Source organism: Thermobia domestica, chromosome 7 (genome assembly GCF_964235325.1).
Source record: "Thermobia domestica chromosome 7, izTheDome1.hap1.1, whole genome shotgun sequence".
NCBI lineage: Eukaryota > Metazoa > Arthropoda > Insecta > Zygentoma > Lepismatidae > Thermobia > Thermobia domestica.
In genome coordinates, this window is record NC_137460.1 from 202,502,194 (window position 1) to 202,523,666 (window position 21,473).

General features: G+C 35.4%; 1 protein-coding gene across 2 annotated transcripts in view; it reads left to right on the plus strand.

Annotated features, from left to right (window-relative positions):
* The window catches only part of LOC145690666 (protein zyg-11 homolog B-like), a 41,073-nt gene extending 29,813 nt beyond the window's left edge, over positions 1 to 11,260 (plus strand). For both annotated transcript variants that reach the window (XM_081765790.1, XM_081765791.1), the window contains exons 8-10: positions 880 to 1,009; positions 2,638 to 2,788; positions 6,955 to 11,260. In XM_081765790.1, the coding sequence (XP_081621916.1) occupies positions 880 to 1,009; positions 2,638 to 2,788; positions 6,955 to 7,106 (433 nt within the window). In that variant the 3' untranslated portion in view covers positions 7,107 to 11,260. The remainder of the gene's footprint in view (positions 1 to 879; positions 1,010 to 2,637; positions 2,789 to 6,954) is intronic.
* The last annotated feature ends 10,213 nt before the right edge of the window (positions 11,261 to 21,473 follow it).

Genomic DNA, 21,473 nt, shown 5'->3' on the forward strand with positions numbered 1-21,473 from the left:
CACGATGTGGTCCACCACAAACATACTTGGCCGGGGATTGAACCAGGGACTCCACACACCAGAGGTAAATGCTCTACCACTGAATTACCATGTTCCCAAAAGATATAAAAGAAGTCCTGGTGAGTGATGACTAATCAGCACCTACGCCAAACCACGTAAGCTAAAAACTTAAAACTTAAATTTTGGTTTATAATAATTAAACACGTATTTTAATGGTGTTTTTTATGTTCAACCTAGAAAGGATGAAAAGAAGGTAAGAAAATAAGTTCATTAGTACGTGAAAATAAAGTACTGAAAGAAGTGTTCGTAAAAAGAGAAGGAAGTAATGAATAAATGGAAAAAACAGCCAATATTTTTAAGTGCCCGACTTCAAGAGTTGACGTGCAACAGATCAGAGCGGACTGGCTAGTGTAGTGATTAATGCATCGGTACTGTAACCCGGAGTCTCTAGTTCGATTCCCCTGATCTATTCGTGCATTTTTTAGTTCAAATGAAATTAAATGAAGTTCAATGAATTATTATTATTAACGTTTATATCTAAGGCCTTTCTGATGATCTAGTGGCTAGTGCGCGCCTTTGGTAGGGCGGTTTCAATTCCAGGTAGAAGAGTTAGTTCAGATTCCATCTTAAGCTGTAGGTTCATTTCTCATATAGGCTCGGTGTTGAAAGACGAAGCTAAACTTCAACAAATGAAAGTAATAGTACATTAACATTTAAAATTTAGTAGTAATAGTGGTAGAAGAAGAAAGGATATTGAAACTTTGATCTTGTTATTAAGTTTTATTAGCTCTGTTATTTAGTTTTATTGTATAGCTGCTTTGTGTTGTGGTAATATATAAAAACCTTATATTTATTTCACGTATTTCGTTTGTGTTGCAGGAAACTGCTTCATTCAAAGCACATCGATGTAAGTTATTTTGCTGCAGGAATAATTGCTCATTTAGCAAGCGACGGAGCTACTCGTTGGACTGTCGCCACTGTCACTAGGGACGATCTTCTGCGTGAATTGGTATGTACAGTTTATTTTAATAATAATAATAATAATAATAATAATAATAGAATGATGCTGATGTAGGAACATTCTCTCGTTTTGGGAAGTAGTCAAGCAGGGGGCTATATAACAGCCCCTGGAATTCTCCTGCTTGATTTAGCGGCGTTTGCTGAACTTTTCTCGAGAAAAACACATTTCTCTTTCAATGTATGTGTGAACAGTTATGTATTGTTTTCTGGAGATTACTTGATTAATTTGCTTTTCTTAAGCTAAACTTAATTGCAATGTTGTTCCTAAAACTCGAGGATTGTGACGCAGAAGTAACCAATTAATGTAAATGCCCTGGAAGGTCGGTGTCCAACATTTTAGTTGTCGGTAACTGCAAGTGAGAAACCGGAAGTGTTTCTCAACCGGTAAACGAGGCTCCCCTTGTCCTAGCTCCCGAGGATAGACATAAACACTGTTGATCATTCTATGTAATTCTTCGTCGGCATCTTCAATTCGTGACGCCTTTGTCTAAGCGCACTAACCTAAAAAGTTTTTAACCTTAGTTTCGACTAAAGCACTAAGTGAAGAACAGGATTTATTAGTGCTTTAGTAGGAGTTAAGATAACATAATTGGAAGAAAGGACAAATAGGAAATACAAATCCACCGAGCAAATTACTTAGGAACTTCTAGGTTAATGTGCCTAAAGGATGGCGTTACGAATTAAAGATGCTGAAATTATCGACAAAAATTACAATTAATACACACAAGAAAGGTGAACTTTTATTTTATATATATGATATATAACTGCACATAAGCAATTATGGAAATCTTAACAAAGTAGAACGTATAATCTGATTTTTGATGCAGGAAAGGTAGACGTATAATCCAATAAAATAATTCAATTTTCGGTGATAAATGTAATAGTTGTAATACCATAAATGCTTCTTACTATTAGACTCATTTATTGTAGCTTCATATGTGTTTTGGAAAGTTCCCTGTGAGCAGACACTTCCACCAATTAGGTTTAAAGTACATGAAATAAAATGAAATTTAATGTACGTAAATTGTTCTTTGTAATCCGAAGGAAACTAATTACAATCACAAATGAATGATTATGAGAGGAAATAAACAGATTGGAAGGAAATGGTGTAACCTCGAGGAAACCGGATACGCGAAATTGTCAATCAGCAACCTATTCTCATATCAGCGTGTGAGAGATTTCGAGATCCTTCTCATGGAAAGATGTTAGCACTCTATCGCTGTGTCTTTTAATAATATTTGTGAAATTAATATACATATGCTATATAGTATTTTTATTACTATTTAGATTATAAGTTTCTGTTAATTTCAGTTTTAAGCTCTGAAGGAATGTTGGACAATATTTTCAGTAATAGCCCAATAGCTAAATCTACTGGTGTTCCCTATAGAAATATAACTAGTTTTACATTTTTCCCTTCCTGCGTACCTCGTTATCTTCTTTTATTAGTTTTCTGTTGAGCTAAAAACTGACAACAACTTCATATATAATTATATGCATATGTATCGATAATGTTGAAACTAACCCAATTCAGTTCATGATCATTGAACTGTGAAGATTGCGGTTTTCAATCAACCTTATCATTCGCCCGTCTGAATATCAATGCTGTTATGCTTGCAGGGTGAAGTAGTAGTCAATTGGGAGACTCCAGAGGGTGAGATGGTCGCCTATCGCTCTTTCCATCCATTCTTCCCGCTACTAGCATGCCATGAAGCCTATCAGGTACAGTTGTGGGCAGTTTGGGCAATTCAACATGTGTGCACCAAAAATGGTGAGTATTATATACCTAGGTATGTGCTATTTAAAGAACATGTGTAATAGCTAACAACTGACAAGGATTTATGTTTGACTTTTTGTGATTCTCCTTTTCATGATTCGTGTAGTTTTGTTTGAAAAATTTGATACGGAGACGCTAATGCACGAGGAGCCTTGAAGTCAATCGGGGACGTGTTTTTACAGGTTCAAAATTAATACCAGGTTGGAGGTAGAGCATACTTAGAAACTGGCAGTTGTGCCCTGTTAACGATCCCCATTCCAGAGATTGTTTGATAGATGATGAACATCAGTGTGAACGTGTATACGGAATAGCGTGTGGTGAAGGACAGGATAAAACCAACTGAAATTTACAGAAGACTTCAGTAACCTCACAGTGATGAGACACTCAGCCGCAGTAAGACATTTGATTGGTCGTTCATCTGTCACTGACGATCCCGGTCATGGCGAATCCCAACGCGCAGCAATCATTCTGGGGAATATTCAGCGCGATAAACAGCTTATCATTGAGAATCGTCGCGTAACTTGTGAAGTTGCAGAGGTGTGTAATTTTTCGTTAGGAATAGTGAAGAACAATTCATTACCATTTGCTGTTCCTAAAAGTGAGTACACGTTGTTCCAAAACATCTTTCTGCTTTTGACAAGCACAGAAGAGTTAAAGGCTGCTGAATTGAAGTACCGTTGTAATACGGAAGGTCATTTTTTTTTTTTTTTTGTGTGCATCGAATCATAATATGTAAAGAAACATTTCCACAGTAATAATGAAGTGAAGTAGTGTGCCGTAGAATGGTTCAGACATACTGAAAAATCTTTTTATGCCGAAGCCTGCCAGGCGTTGGTTAGGCGCTGGGATAATGTATAACAATAGCAGAGGATTATGTGGAAAAATAAATGCAGTTTTCATCTCTTGATTTTATTCGTAACTTATCAGACGAGTTGTACCAGAAATCATTAGGCTTGTAGTCATAGTAGGTATGCTGAGGATTTTCAATCTGGATCAGTTTCTGATCAGTGAATATGTGCTTGTATCTTTTCTTAACTTATATAAATATATGGTAACAGTTCAAGAAAATGCCCAATGATGAGTGATTCAGCATAGATTTTGAACAATTCTTAAACTTCTCTTTAAGTTTACAATAACACAAGTAATACCGATGCAGCCGAAGCAAACTTTTCCAGAATTGTTTAAATTTAATATCAGACAATGAATATGATGGATACACTTAAACACTGTGACATGGTTATCCATGTGCAGTTAATAATTTATACATAGGCTGCCGCAGAGAAGGTGAGACAGAATTTTGCCTGGCTTGGCAACACTGTCTGTCGTCTCGGCAGTAGTCTCGTCGTGTAGGTTGATTAATTCTGCATCGGTAGCAAGTCATAAAATGTTTCTAAACCATGTTACTGAGCAGCTGTGTTGATTTATGTAAAACATGTTTCGTTTACCTCTTCAGGTTTTTATGTATAAGGTTGCTTTTCGCGATGAGTATTCAAGATGAACGACGACATGCCATAAAATTTTGTTGGTGTTAGGGAAAAGTGCTGCGGAAACTTACGCCGATCAAGACAGACTGAGAATAGCCACTGGCGTCAGTCAGGCGCTTTACTTCCTCATCCTGGACAAAGGCCGTCGGTGATTAACGAGACTCTAATGGATACTGTTGCAGCAATTATTCGTGATGATAGGCATTTGTCTGTGAGGGCGCTAAGTGCACATTTGGGCATATCGAAGCACACCGTCCACTGAATTTTGTGTGATAGTTTGAAAATGAAGAATGTTCCTCCGCGTAGTTACCACATTTGCTTACAGCAGAATAGGTGCAGCAGCGTGTGGATGTTTGCACCCAGTGAAAGAGACGTATGGAAAATGATCCCCTCATTCTGGATCGAATCATGACTTTGACCCGCTTACAAAACAAGAAAGCAGCACATAGAAGCATTCTTCCAAGTCTGGTTGTGTGCGAACATTCTCCAAGGGCTTTTTTTTCTTTGTTGATTTTTACACGTACTTCGGAACTTGGTCTTTTCATCTGTTCCGTTATCTGCTCGGTAACCTTTTCACGTCATTTTCGCGTGTCAAACTTTCTTAGGCAAGTATTTCTCTTTCATTCTTTCTACATCTCCGTATCAATGTAGCCGAGATTTGCCTGTTCCTTCTTTAACATTATCTTAACAGAGTACATTTTTAAGGATTTTTTTTTTCAGTGATAGAGCGCTTATTTCTGGTGCGTGGGGTCCCTGATTCGATCCCTAGTCAAGTAAGTTCCTGGTAGAAAACATCGTGTCCGTGGATTTTCTCGGAGTACTCTCGTTTCCTCCAACTTCTTTATTCCACCAGTTTTTCCATCATCGCGCTTTTTTGGGTATGTTATCATGTATATAGAGATATAGAGATTTCACGCTTTAGCAAAATCATCTTCGCGATGTAGTCTACTAGTATTTCTTGTATTCGGTCAGGTGCGGTAACTGATGAACTCAGGTATTAGAGAAGTACTATTTTAGTTTTATTTGTTTGCCTTCTTCTTCTTCTTTTTTTAATTGTTTTTGAAATACAGTATCATATTCTTTCACTTTTCTTTCATGGTCATATTCATCTGTATTTGTCGCAAGCATTCAGTTGTCTTTTGTACTTTTCGGTTTCTTTCCAAATCGTCACGTTGTCATAAAATTTAAACTTATTTCTATTTCCCTTTTATGTAGCTTCTCTAACTGTGCTTGCCGTAGTGACATTGAAAAGTATATGAGACAGCACGATTCCGTGCTTAGGTCACATTTCAATTCTAATCACTTTTCTTTCACAGTTCATCCCATCTCTGCATTAGTTGTCTTACAGTTGTTTGACCCACTATATTGTTTCTTCGAGAAGATAAAAATCTGTTCATGGAGATGAAGCAATGATGATTCCAGGGAAGAATTTGAGTAAACGAGAGTGAAAGTAGTACTGCAAAAATACCGGTAACCTAGGTTGACCTCGATGAAAGAAATGCCCCGGGGAAAATTTGTGGTTTCACCAGTCATCACTGAGTTGAAGATTAGCAAATAATAACGAATAAAAAAAAATAATAAAAAACCAGCAGTTATAGATACTAAAGCTAGAAAAAACTTTCATTCCGATCAGCAAATTTGCAGTTTCCACAAGACCTTATAACGAAGGGAAGTTTTAAAAGTTATTTCATTTCAACCTGTCTTCCCTTGCATGTTTCCTAGATACATGGTCATGCGCTCTCAAATATGCTCCTCAAATATGTTATGCCCAATTTTGTCTTGAATTTGCTGCTATAAAATTATGTCAAAAGGTCGAGATGACAGTGCACTTTAAGCAGTACGTGTTTGTTTGCTTGTGTCTTCGGGATTCTCAAGGAGGTAGGAAGCACAAACAGTTTTCGCACTGTAATCAGACGAAATATAATTCGTAATGCTCTTTAATTCGTTGTACATTGCAGATATGCATACATTCGACTCAATATAAAGTTTGTATTTATCCTGGGAAAATCGATATTTCAGAGTAAATGCTTATGAGTCTCTGGTATTTTCTGAATTCTGGACGGACTGCAGCACCTAATATGATGTGCATTATGCTCTGGGAATCCTCCCTTCCAGTAAAATTATTTTCTCGCGAAAACTACACGACCATTGAAATGAGAAATGAGCAGGCGTCTACTGAAGGCAGTAGATTTAGAAGTGAAAGTTCAGATAAAGAAGGTTTACGACAGGAATATATCAGCACAAATAATGTACAAATATGTTAAGGATGTCTTTAGCGTTTGCATGTTTAACATTTTGTATTACACCTGTCTTTCGCTCCAGCTGCGAAAATTGTATTTTTATTCAGATATCTCTCTCGAAAGAAGTCCCTTGTACTCACATACCTTGTGCACACGGTGAAAGATTGCTGCAAGTGGCTTATTGGTTAGTGTTTCTTTTGGATTTCCTTGATTTCAATAAGATGGCCCTAATCACATATTAAATCGTAATTCTGTCTCATATAATCCAAGTACCGCCAATGGAATTCCAACTTCAATCAAACAACAGGAAAAAAAAAAGATAATAATATTACATAAGAAATAATTCCGTAGAATATTTCTTAGGTGTAGCTGAAATTGTCAAGTTCTTCATAATTTGATTAATACTAAGTCATAATTCACCCTCTTTTTCTTTTAGCAAAGCGTTATTGTCCAATGCTTGCAGAAGAAGGCGGAGATCGAATACTGCGACATCTGATGGAGAATCCCTCAGTGAATTACAATGTAAGACGTATCTGCCAAGCAATTTTCGAGGTTCTTACTGTAGAAGGATTTTGTCGTCGCCTTTGATTTAAATGGATAGTTAATGTTGCAGTAATGATTATTGGTAGATGGTTACTTTTATTTTTTCAATTTGTAGTAACGATAAAATGTATTTAAAAAAGAAAGTGCAAGAAAAACGATTATGAGTAATGTTTATACGTATAGATAGCGAAAGACAAGTACCGTGTATGTATACATGGAGAGGATTAATGAGTTCATTATTCTTCATCGTGAGATTTTTAAAGCAGAAATATATCTGCAATAAATTATATAATAGATCCATACAGGTTATGGAACTGATTATGAAAGAGTATCTCAGGTTTGTATCTGTCATTTTCGGTTCCTCAAAAGATTTCTAGAAAGACCTCAATAAATAATATCAGAATATGAAGATGCAACTCCTTAACAATATGAACTAAAATGGTCATTTTTGCTCGATATTTTCATTATTTAGTTGTTGTCCAAATGCCAGGTGTCGTAAGGATTTACATTTTATATGATAGAAATAAACAATATCGCAGAAATCAAACCACTTTTGTAATTGTTGAAGCACGATTAAACAACAAGAGGTAAGACCAATGAGAAGCCTTAACACAACCGAATTATCCTATGTCGTGTTGCTCCTCAAGTGCAATATCTTCACATTATTTTGGTGTGTAGAAAGATTTTTAAAAAAATACTATGTCAGTAAATAAAATCCTGCTTGAAAAAATGCATGATTGGACCGAATTTGGACCGTTATATTCCATTTACTTTGATGCCAGTATTAGACATGATGAGGTTGTTTGGATTCATAAGTCTATCTTCTGTATATAAATACTTACTTGTATGTTCGTGTCAACACGCCGCAAGAAAGCTTAGAATGAAGTTGTTTGAGCATCGAAATGAGAAGCTAGTCACTCAACAAATACTTCCTAATAATGTTCCGCTGATTGTTGTTCCATGTAAGGAATAGAGAGTATATTTTCAATTGCATAGTGCACTTGAAAGAAAAGTAACTACTAATTATGTATGTGTATGCACATATTAGCACACACAAACACGAAAGAAAGTATCATGTATATAACGGACAAAACACGTGTTTGTATGTGAAGGAAGTGAAGAATCATCTTCTAATATTTTTTTTTGTCATTATATATATATATATATATATATTTTGTTAGCTGTATTGTGTTTCTAGACTGAAGTGAAGATTGCAATTTTTAATATATACATATATATCTATATATTTTCTTTTCTTTGTATACACACGTACAGATGCTGGTTTGTTATTAGGAGTCTTTTTGTTGTGCTTTTTTTTTTTTTCAGTAATAATGAGTACAATAGTTTGTATTGGAATATGGAATGAAAAATAGTATCCCCAAAATACTGTGCTGTTTCCTCAGATGTGATAACCCAGATAGTTTGAAATGAGTCTAAATATTAAAACCAATCATATGTGTATCATGTATTATATTTGGGATTTTCAGTTTATTGTTATTGAAACCATTAGAATCCGTGTGAGGGTTGTGTTAAAGACGCTTTTGCATGCAAAGGTAACTGAATATAAGAGAATATTGAAAACTGAAAAATCGTAGTTTCCCAGTACGCTCCTCATACCCTAATTCACGAATAAAGCTGTTGAATACAGTCGGAATATTGAAGTAATTTCTACGAACAGGATATAATTTATTTTACAATTTTGTATCATCAGTACATTTAGCAAAGGTGACATTGAATCTGAATAGATTTAATTAGCTAATAAAATATGTAGTCTTATTTACAGAAAAACTGAAGAATTTTGTTTCGTTTCTTGAAAATTTTCTCTTTATAAAGTGTTCGAAGAGACAGGAGGAAGAAAATATTTTGCGTATTATAAATATTTCGGCACATTTTAACTCCCTTATAAATTGCATATGTTTCATAGTCCATTCAAAGAGATTGATTAGTAGGTTACGAACATACAAAAACAAGTGTACTGTTAACGTTCAAAATCTGATTCCCTTTAATGATCATTATGGAATTACATTCGAGAAAACGGACTGGCATCAGTCGATTTTTATAACGTTTTGAATAAAGCAGTTGAACTTGGAATAAAGAGCAGGCCGTTTTAATTTCTCAGTTCATTTAGAAGTTTTGACAAAGGAAATAATATAAGAGGATCGGTTTTTAAACTTTGTGAACCATTTTAAAAGAATAACACGAATTATTTGTCTTGATAGAATGTTGATTTTTTTTTTAAGTACTTCCTCAGACGTGAGAGCTTGAAAATGTTTCGATGAGATGAAGAATAAATATTTATATTTGTTCCAATCCTAGCTACGAATAACAGTATAAAAACTTCTTGAAGAGCGATGGGTGTTTTTTATATGGCTATATATTTAGTGAAAAATAATGAGATTTGAATTCCGATTTTATAATGTATTCAGTTCCTTTGAAAGATCTGTTCGCAGTAAGTGAAATAAATGTTCCTTTTTCATTTTTCTTGTATGTGTAAGCGTTTATTACACACCTATGTATCAAACGAATTACTTGTACTTTTTTAAAAAGCAAATCCGTATATAGTAAAACGGAAAATTGTTATTGTATAGCGTTCCGTATAACAAGGGAAGGAATTAATTGATGTAACACAAGCACTTCGTAAGTAGAAATACAGTATGGATCATAGTTAGGATTGTTTCCGGAAACTGTATACAGCTGTTAATTACCACTGAGATTCAAGTTCAAGATAATGCGCTTCTAAAAGAAGAAACTGAGGTAAAAACTTGATTTAGATGCTTGTGATACCTTAATCGTAATTGGTGTTACCAGTAACTGATTTCTTCATTGGTAAATGTACAAGGAATATACTTAAGTTTATTTTCGTTTTTAATAAAACTTGCGTGATAGTTTCGTCAATTGCATATAATTATTAGCATTTTAGTCATTTACGAGTAAATTACCAGATACTCAGATTGATTCAGGAAATCTTGATCTGTCGTGATATATTTTCATGAGAAATATGCTAAGTTCATTTAGTTTTGATTTTGCTGCAGGTTTTGATGTTATGTCTGTGTCTTATATTGTATTTAAGGTATGTTAGTTCTTTTGACAGTGCAAGAATCGTCCATATTTAATATAGACAAGCTTGGAAAGTTAACTGATTCTTATTTACACGACACTGTTCGGAATATACCATACATGTTAATTCGTCTCAAGTCTCCTTCTCAACCATTCAAGTTCTCAGAATGTTTTTAAGCCAGACGTCCTCTTTGTTCAGGTTTTGCAAACTGCAGTCATTGTATTGTCTGTTACAAAATTTTGCATCTCATATTATTATTTTCCTTAGCAATGACGTTCTTACAAACTATATGAGGATAACAACAGAGTAATTCTGGTATGCTTATCTATGAAGTTTGAGGTTGCATTACATAACAATATAATAGGTTTGAGTGTTTTTAGACTTGAAAGTTGACCGTGAACAGTTACGCTAATCATTCAAATGTTAAATCACGATTAGTTTTTATTATTTCAATCAGTCTGTAAAGAAATTGGAAATCTTGCATTCTTTAGAAAGCATTTTGTGTAAGAAGTATGTGAATTGTGATTAAAAGAAGATCTATGAAAAGAAAAGTAAATTGAAAATTAGTATTAATATGCATTATTATAAAGTTATTAAGGTTATTTTAAGAAAACATCAGTTTCAGGTAAACAAAGATTACAGGTCTCAGAAATACGTGCTGAAAAGCTGACTATGAACGAAGTGTTCGTGATATAAGCAATAAGTCCTTACGCTCTAGTGTGTTGCAAACCAATATAAAATATTTTGGAAATTCCGTGACTCTTGAAGTCTATACTACTAGTTAAGCCCCTGACATTCTGTAGAATTACAGATCGTAATTTCTATTTGCTTTTAATTTTGTAGATAAACAACTTTGACATTTTTGCTTAGGAGAACAGAATTTAGAATTGTATGCAAATGATTGAAGGAAGTTTTAAGTAGGAGGGAAAATGGTAATGATTCGTTCGTCTGTGCTGCTATTTAAAATAAAGAGTTTTAGTGTTTATGAAATGTTTTAACAATTGACGATATTTGTGTTTTTAACCTTTTTTTAAAGAATTGATTTTGCTGTATCTTTGATTATTGTGGTTCGTTATTGTTTTAATTTATTTATTTGTAGCAAATACACTTCTACCTGATAAAAATCCCTTTGTAAAGTTCATTTCAGTTATTTTTCTATTTTCCGGCAATGCACTCTGGTAATTTGGATTTTTAGTAGTAAATATTCCCGGAAACTACTAATACAAATCTAAAGGTATTGAATTTTGAAAGAAAGAAAAAAAAAGGTTGTTTAAAAACATAATTTTCTTTACAGTAGTATGACTGCACACACTTCTTATAGAGGTTCTGTCATTGTTGGGAGCATTTCTGAACCTTCCCAGCGCGTTCCACATAATGAAAGGAGACCCTTTCGAGCGCATTCAGTTTAAGAAACAGCCATAATATAGAGCCATGTATGGAGTGTGAGAGCACAGGAATTCAGCAGAATTCAATAGTGGACATGTAAAAATTCACAAGCTATAATGCAGAAAAGTATAGCTTCTTAATCAGCGTTATAGCAAAACTACCAACAAGCAGGGCGAGAGAAACCAGAACTGCATTGCTCGTACTATTTCATGCCAATCATCCTTATGAAGTCAGGAAAGAGCACGGAAGTTACACCGCTTTTTTTTTTTAACATTAGGTAAACAATCCGAATATAATACTTTTCAGGTAACTGTGAACACAGGCCTCATTTCGTAACGCAACGCAATGCGAAATTGCCTTTTAGTTCGCTATAATAGTCATAGAGTCATAATTGATTGTTGCATGTTTTGCGTTGTTACGCTCCGCAAGTTCGCTGAGACGTAAATAAGTCCCCAAGTTTAGTACTGATGCTTGATAAACGTGATCGAAAGACATGGGTGTGTTCTGAAATAATCAAATTGCGTGCGTTAAAAATTTATTTGTACAGGGTAAGTAAATAGTATAATGAAGAAAATGCAAAGACACATCAATGTTACACAAAAATTGCTCAGGAACCTCCCTCATGGCAATAAGGTTGGGGTACACATCTTCGATGCGGGAGACCTATATTTTTTTTCTCAGTGGAAACTGATGTGCATTAGGTTCCACGGTGAGCTGTAGGTCGACGTGTCATGTTCCTTGGTGTTGAAAGGGACATCGACCAACCAAAAATGTATCAAAATTTGAAAAGAACTAAAGCTAATAAGATTCCAAAAATTCAACTGGAAACACAATGGCTCAGTGGTAGAGCGCTCACCTCGGATAGAGGGCTCCTTTATTTAATCCCAGGCCAAATGAGTTTGTGGACAATAACATGTCTGTGGATTTTCTTAGGTTCTCTTGTTTCTTTCCACCAGTTCTTTTACAGTCGCCCGTTTTCTTCAGCCTGAAGGGCATATGCGTGGGACCTTAAACTAGAAATAGTTCGGCAACTTGTGCATGAGGATCGTCGGAGAACAATCCCAAACATCGCTACTATCGTCGGTGTGTCATAAAGAAGAGTGCAGGCAATCCTCACGTTGTTTAATTGAACATGTGTCGTGTTGCTGCCAAGTTCATCATCAGGCTGCTAATTCGGGAGCATCGTGTCGAAGTTGCCAAAATTTCAATCAGAGTGCTGTGGATGACCCGTCTCATGTTGAGGATCATTACCGGTAACGAAACTTGGTATATGGGTTCAACCCTGAGACAAAGCAAAAGTCTTCACAGTGTTAAAGCCCTTCATTTCCACGGCTGAATAAGGCGAAGCAGGTCTGCAGCTCGACCAAATGCATGCTCATAGTCTTATTCGGCATTGTGCATCACGAATTCGCCCCCAGGTATCAGACCGTTAAGAGCGAATTCTTCTTACAGATTTTAAGGCGTCAGAGAGGCTATTAGGCGAAAGTGTAGCAGCAGCAGTAAAGCTGGGAGCGCGGTGTTGCTGTACTATTTTGAAGGTGATAGTGTGTAAACGTAGATCGAGTACTTCCTTATAAACAGGACTAGTATGGGAACTTTTAGGTACCACCTCGTATACGTAACTTTTCTTAGTGTTTTGTATGAAACGTGATTTTTTTTTACAAATTCTAAAGACTTGGATGATGATGATTCACGAAACTTAAACATCTCATTTTTGTGTATATTTTTTTTCCACACACAAGTCACGTTATTCTATTACTGCAGACTTGTCTTACAATCATGGGCGGCGATTAGGGGGGGGCAAGAGGGGGCAGTTGCCCCCCACTTTTTTGAAGTGACCACTTAACTCTTTTAAATTATATCATCTATTTTTCGGTGATACGCTAGAATCTTCATTATTCGATTTAAAAAAAGTACCAAAAAAGATATTTACTTCTGTTTTCTTTTTCAAGCCTGGAGGCATTGTTGAACACGTTACATATGCTTTCACGCCTTTCTGCATCGAGACGTACAGTGTGATGACGTCATAAATAAAAATATTTTTGTTATGACTTTTTTATTACTTTTGCACCTAGAAGATTGAAATTTTGCACACACATTCAGTGCACCTCTTAATATTTTCCAGATTCTTTTCAGATTTCAGATAAAACTAGGGGTCCAGAGGAGCAAAAAGGTTTTTAAAAAAATCTTTTTAACAAAGATTTTTTTTGGTGCGATTTTCCCTTCTCAGATACATGATGGAGACATGTGAATGGTACCGTTTGAAAGGCTGTTCTGTTCTAAAAAGAATGCTGTGCGAACCATGATCCTAGTATAAAGAGATGTCTCAAGGAATTTTTACCTGAGATCTTATTTTATACGGGAATCTGAAGTATTGTAGAAATATTATTTTTAGCAGGCTTACTTTTGCACCTAGAAGATTGAAATTTTGCACACACACATTTAGTACACTCTTTAGTATTTTTCAGATTTGTTTCAGATTTCTGCGTTAAAACAGGGGGGTACAGAGGGGCAAAAAAGTACAAAGAAGGAATATTTTTTTAAAACAAATAATCCATTTTTTCATGATTTTCCCATCTCATGATGGGACATGATGGAGACATGTGAGTGGTACCGTTTGAAAGTATGTTCTATTCTGAAGGGAATGATGTACGAACAATGATCCTAGGATAAAGAGGGATGTCTCAGGAAAATTTTATATTACATCCGGGTCATCTGGGGCATTATGTGAATGTTCTTAGCTCATTGGTAAACATTTTCCCACACTTAGTTTTCAAGATAGGAGCTTGAAATTTTTTATACATATTTAGTACACCCCTTCGTATTTTTCAGTTAATTTTGAGGTCTGTGCTTTAACAAAGGGGGTCCAGAGGAGATCAAAGTGAAAAAAATCAGAAAAAATCCAGATTTCCCTCAAAATTTCCCGCCTTAGGGACATGATAGGAAAACTTAGGTTTTCTAAGGTTGTTCTATTCTAAAGAGAATGAGGTACTAACCATGATCCTAGGATAAATAGAGATGATGCTGTAGCTGATTGACTGAAATTCAATAGTTTACCTTTAAAAAGCCATAATTTAAAATAGTTAATGTATATAGTTTCATCTGGAAATGTAAAGTTTTTGCATATATTGCTGGTTCATAGAAAAAAAATGGTACCATATAATATTTGTCGTTGCGTAAATGTGTATTGGTTATTTGTCTTCCCGTGGAGTTACGACAGCTACAGGAATTGCGTTTTAATTGCAATTCAAAGGAATTAATATTACAATTGCGTCGTAGCATATGCTTGTAGTATTTACTGTCTTTCATATTCTAAGAGTAATAACATACATTTAATGGCAAGTGTGGAATTAATAATGTAAGTTGTTCATTAATCCCCAGTTTCAATATAACTTCTGCAAAACAAACGTCATTATTCATTAGTATGATTAATGCTAATATTCCTATCCTTTCTATTTATTTGTTTTACAAATATGTTATTAAATAATCTCATCACACAATTTTCCAGGCAGAATTTTAAGATGTTCATGAGCAAGGAATCAAGGGTTAGTACCTATGTGCGTTGCTCTTGTCAATTTACTTAATTAAATATGAAACACGATATACGGTATTTTAATCGAAAAAGGTAGTATCCTATTAGTTATACAACCTGTCGTCAAACAAAGTGTTAGAAACAACCAGGAACATTAACATTGATATACATTCATATCATATCTTGCCCCCCCCACACACACACTTTTAACGTCCAATCGCCGCCACTGCTTACAATATCTTCAAACTGCTTGTTTCAACTTCTAGCCTCGCTGCTGAAAGTGACGTTAAAACCAACTCAACTTCTTTCTCAATATTCACAAAAGTAAGCTCACTCAGTCTGTCTACTTTAGTTTTGTTTACTAAATGATTTTTCGCAGTTGCCAACCACATGACCATGTACCTTTGATACGTCGGTAGGCCAACTTTATAGTTCCATGCTAATTCAGAGCTGGCAATGGCCCTATTAGGCTGTAATTACTCATGGGGAAGCCGAAACAGCAATAGTTAGCATTATTTGGTGGCGATTCGGAAATTGAGGATCACACTATCAACTTAAAACCGTAATACTAATGTTAGAAGACCTTGAAAGTTTTGCAGCACGAGTTACAAGTAACAAAGTATTTGAGAGCAAGATCCTGAGGAATATTCGGACCCAAGAGGAACGAGAATGGCGGAAACTTCGTAACGATGAATTATATAATTTATACAGTTTACCGAACGTTGTTAGGGTTATCAAGTCTAGGAGGCTCAGGTGGGCAGGTCATGTAGCCAGGATGGAAGAAAGTAGGAACGTTTTCAGTCTTAATTGGAAGACCAATCAGAAAACGACCGTTAGGAAGAACTAGGCGCAGATGGGAGGAAAATATTAAATTGGATCTCGCAGAAATGGGAATGAAAAGTGTCCGGTGGTCTAAGGACAGAAGTCAGTGGAGAGCTTTTGTGGACGCGGCATTGAAACTCCGGGCCCCATGGGCCATAGAATTTTAGTTAGTTTTAAGTAACACTTTAGAGACGAAAATTTATTCATATGTTCGCTGTGCGCCAATATTACTACTGTAGGGTTCTACTTTGATTCTAATTTAGCGACCATTTCACAGCCTAGGTGATGAGAGACGGGGACCTACAGCTTAATCTGAGAATCGAACCTGTCTCCCCCGCAACAAAGGCGCGCAGCTCACCATATAGCAGTGAGGGAGCTCCTGTAAAGTTGTGCATTTCTTTTCTTAGTCGTTGGTGTCAGCACCAAAACACAATGTATTATTGTCTAGAAGGAAGCCAAACTTTGAATCAGAATCTTGCAATGCAGTGAACCTTGCATCGACTTCCATTAGGACACGGTCAAGGGAGTCCTTCCTTACTCTTTCGATCGCTTGCATCGCTCAGTCTCTAATTTATCGACATCTTAATGAGCATTGTTTTCTCTCTCAATTCCAATATTTCGTTGTAGATAGATGTCTAATCCTTCATCTACGGCGAGCTTAGAGTGAAGATTTTCTTTCGGCTATAAATTACCTTTGAGAGCTTTCAAATTCAGGATGGTATCATGAACATCATCTGAATTAGGTACATCGAAGTAACTCCCTTCCCCGAAATTCCTACGAATTTAGACATCTATAATTCATCAACCATTTCGTACAATTGCTCTACGTCGTTTCATTGTTTTCACTCTCAATCTGTTAAGACCTGAAGAAATGAAAGTGTGCTTTTTCTGTGTTTATGATGAGCTTTTACAGCTACTGCCCTTTCAATGCATCTAGTTTCTGACTTCGATTTTGTAGCTATAGAAGAGTAGTAGTATTCTACGATCCGTTTTTAGGAACCAGATTTCCAATAACTTTTGCCAAAAATGGGCGAAATTTGATTAATTTCCGTAATTTTTATGACGTTTTCACTTATTTCTAGTGAAAAAGTAATTGTCTTCAGAGTTTTTATTATTATTTTCGACCAAAAACAGTAGCTACGTGAAAATTTAAATATTAACGTCCTACGGTCGTGTACTTTATGGTAAAAACATTATTAATGAAAGTGAATGATTATTTTTAAAATTGTAGAATGTGAATGCAATAGAAAACGGAAAAACCCACGGATAGAATGGCGTTACCACTAAATTACAGGCCATGAGATCGAACCGGGGACGTCTCCCACGAGAGGTAAGAAAAATGAAATGAAATTAGTTTTACGTCCCACGGTTATGTCGGTTAGGCTAAAGGAGACGGTGATGGTGAGTAATAAATGAAATGGTGGAATGAAGAAAGTGGGAGAAGCCCGAGAAAACCCACGCACACGGTGTTTGTCCATCACAAAGTTCATTTGGCGGGGACTGGGATCACGAGAGGTAAAAGTCCTACCATCCCGTGTACCACTGAATCACCGTGCCCACAGTAGTAGTGACGAATTTTTGATCGGAGAAAATAATTCGAGAGATTTCGACAGATTTATACGTTTCATGACCTCTAATGTCTATCGAAATTAGGAACATGAAGTAGTAGTTATTATGAATCGAAACGAAACGTTACTGAAGATAATCTCCGAAATGCAATTTATGAAAGACATGATTTAACTCGGAAGTTAATCGGTTATTTAAGATTTGCTGCACATAACACCTATTTACAGAATATTCGTGAGTAATTAAAACAGAGCATCAGAATTGATTTCTAAAGAGCATCGAATGCCTGTGCCGAAATTTCGCAGGATTTTTGACAGTTTCACGAGGGTTCGGAAGATTCTGTCAAAGTTCCTTACGCTAGTAGATGCTTGAAACCTCACGAGTTATTGATGTTCAGCTTCCAAGTTGAATTACTGGCAATATTTTTATGTAATTACTTTCCTTGTTATATTCTGGGTAGATGAGCATTCTCCGCTGCAACAATAACACCGTCGCTCATGGAAGATAATGGACGCCCGGACGACAGAGTTTTCATTCACAATTCACTTACGATATAATATATATCGTAAAGATTCTGTCCGTTAGGATAGAGCTAAATGGTACACGGGAGTTTGGACTTTCACATCACCTATAACAAATTTCCTTTTGTGTACAACAGTAATAGATATTACAGATAAAATATAAGTTCCTCTAAATAAGTTAGTGATTTACTGGTAAGTTTAGTAGGAAACCAATGACCATATGTCTTAGGGCAATAGGAATCAAGGCACTTGCGGTCAAAGTGTAGGTAGATTCCTCTCAATGACCAGGCGTCTTACAGATTGATGGATGATCAATAGATTGCAATCGATTGGGTGCACGCTGCTTTTATCCTAAAATGTCAGCTACCTCCGTTGGTTTTCGTCACTTGCCGATCGTTGGCGAGGATTGACGACTGACGTCTTCGAGGCTGTCGTCTGACGTGTGTTTACAGCCAGCACGTTGAACTGTACAATATTATATTTCGATTGTTACAATTATAAAAAGATTTTAGACAAATTACCAACGTAAAGAGATACGAAAGTTAAAAGGTTATCAGTACTTGTAATGGGAAGTGAAATTTAGTAAAGTGTCTTAACTGAATGTTTCCATCCCACCTGAATCGTCACTATGTAATTTCAGTGCTATTTTCAAATGAATAAAAATCATCACGATCATTAATATCACTGGCTATTTCGAAACCCAAGATAGCCTTTTAACATTAGGATGCAGAAATGCTTAATTTTGACGTATTCTGGGATGAGACTAATGTAACGTGCTGTGATAGTTTCTTCACTTAGTTATCTCATATACGATACAGAACTGTGTGTTAACTAGGAGTTAATTGGCAAACTGAGAAGCTACCTAATGATTTATAATTTGTAATAGTCGCAGCAAAATATATTGAATTGGAATTTTATGAAAGAGGTAATATGAACCTATTCTGATGTCTAGTGTACTCAGCTTCTGTCGTACCTCTGAAAACTAACCACTGCATGCTCTATTTTGTACACCGAGAAGCCTCAACGACTGCAATTATATCCATGAAAAGATGATCTCAATATAGAGTATTTGTCATGTATAAATTCTAAGTCTGTATCCTGATTACTGTTTTGGTTTAGCTGCTGCTCTTCGTAGATCACCGACAGTAGTTCACTTACCTGAGTTTTCTTCACGAGTTCGATATAAACACGCCATAACAAGTTCACACAGGCACTCAGAGCTTTAACACTCAAGTTGAGAATTACGGTGATAAAAGGGCGTGACATACTACTATTGTGACTTATGTGTATTTCTATTGTCAACATCATTGCACTTTTAACAAGGTGATGCAATTTTTAAGCAGTATATTGTACAAAATTACGATTGACTAATTATGTGATGTCATTTTCTTGTGGTAGAGTGAAAAAGTGCCTTCTCAGCGCCAAATGTTATTTTCTGAATTGAGAATAAATTGACTAATTAAAGAAAGGAAGAGAAATTCATGACGGTGTTCAACTCCACAACATTCTTTTAACTACAATTTTAACAGTTTATCTCAATCGTGAAATACAGTATACTAATACCATAACAAATATTGTAGTTTAAAAGCATTTTCTTAGCGTTCGTTGGATTCATAGGGTCAGTAGAGCCTGAGGGCAAACTCAGGATTCTACGTACAGTTCAATTAATCACTACAAACCAAGGTTGGCAAAAATCATGGTTTTTATTGAGAGAAAAAAAAGTTTTTTGGTTTAAATAATTTGCTCTATGTATTTACATCACATATGTATAGAAATAAGTTTGTTTCGCCCTGCCGTCATTATGCAACAACCGGGTTATGCTGGAAGGGGACCCATAAGCTTAAAGCGGAATCCAAACCGTTACTCGCCTTCCGAAAGAAATTATCCTCCATTTGAACTCGAAACCGGGACCAATTGGCCACAAACGCGATACGTCTGACAACTTACTTACGAAGGACTCCTGATAAAAATACGTTGTACGAATCTTCACATACTTCCTAATATAATTGTCAAGAGTCATTTCAGAAGGTCAAAAAGATGTACAAGTTGCACAAGTGAAACCATTATACGGACAATTTCAAAATACTGCAGAACTAATTTAGTCCAAGTTAGTTCACTACGACCTTTATTACTCAAAGTTAAAGAAACACAACGACTTAATTTACATATCACCGAGAAAAGTGAATAAAGATACGAATTATTTCAGTCCACTTTGGCTCTGATCCATTTATATATTTAATAGATACCAAAGATACTTCTGATTTCAATAAATGCCTCTCGTGGGGTTTGTATGACCCCCCACCCCACAAGAGTACGGCAATTCGATGTACTTGATCAATAATAAACATTAAAACGAAACAGTATTTAGAAATACTTTGATTGCAATTGCATAATAATAACAACTATAAAAAAATCACTCTCTGAGTAACGAATGGGGAATTTAGGTCTGAATATAATACGAATAATATAGGGAGTGAAACGTGATAACTCACAAATGTGTGTTCATCAAGATTTTACGAACACTTACACGGAAATTTTTCGTTGTTTGGTTTAAACCAGCCAACCTTGCTACAAACCAATTTAGGAACAGGAAAGTTCCGAGGAGTAGAATAGGTAAATTAATGGCACGGTAGATAACCAGTTTCATTTTCATGTCCCACATTCTGAATTAGCACTTCCGAAGAATATGGATTATTGTGCTTGACTTTACTGTACATATTAGGTCAATTATCCAAATCTGTTATTATAGACAACGCGAGTTTGGTATTCTTAACTCCTTCCCTATTGTAAACTGATTCACAGTGCATTCATTCAAACTTGACAATACAGCAGAAATGAATAGACCTGCTTCAATACCTTTATCTCTTTTTTTTTTTTTTTTTTTTTCAAAACAAATATAATGAACAGAGGTCCACCATTTTTTTAAAATTACTTAATTTGTTATTAATCTATTTTTCAACACAGAACTAAAGAAAATGATGTGAAACAATGCCTCCGTATTATATAAGACACTTTACTGGACGCTGATGATATTGAGACTTTTGTTTGAATTATTAAAAATCACAAATTATAACAATGTTAAGGTTATAAGTTTCTGAAAGACGAAACTTCCAAGAACAAATAGTTCAAAGTTACGTAAAGGAGAGGAACATGTTTATATGAAAAAAAAAAAAAAAAAAAAAAAATGAAGCATACGCCACCCTATGCCTTTCTAACTCAGCAGACGTATTGTTTGGAACCAAAAACGTGAGTTTTAGATCCTTGTACTTAGCTTGAGAGCAAAAGTAATGAAATCACTTAACTCATACATAGGAAGACTGTGATAATGAGTAGAGCTTTCAAAAGGAAGATGAATACCATCCATTCTATCAGATAATGTGCATGATGAAGGCAAAGATATTTTGTCGAAACTGTAACGCTATTATTTATTAGATAGTATATGCTTTGGTCAGAAGATGAATATTCAATTTTATCACAGATGTCACTAATTTTAAAAATCAGCAGAACCATACTAGAAATAATAACTA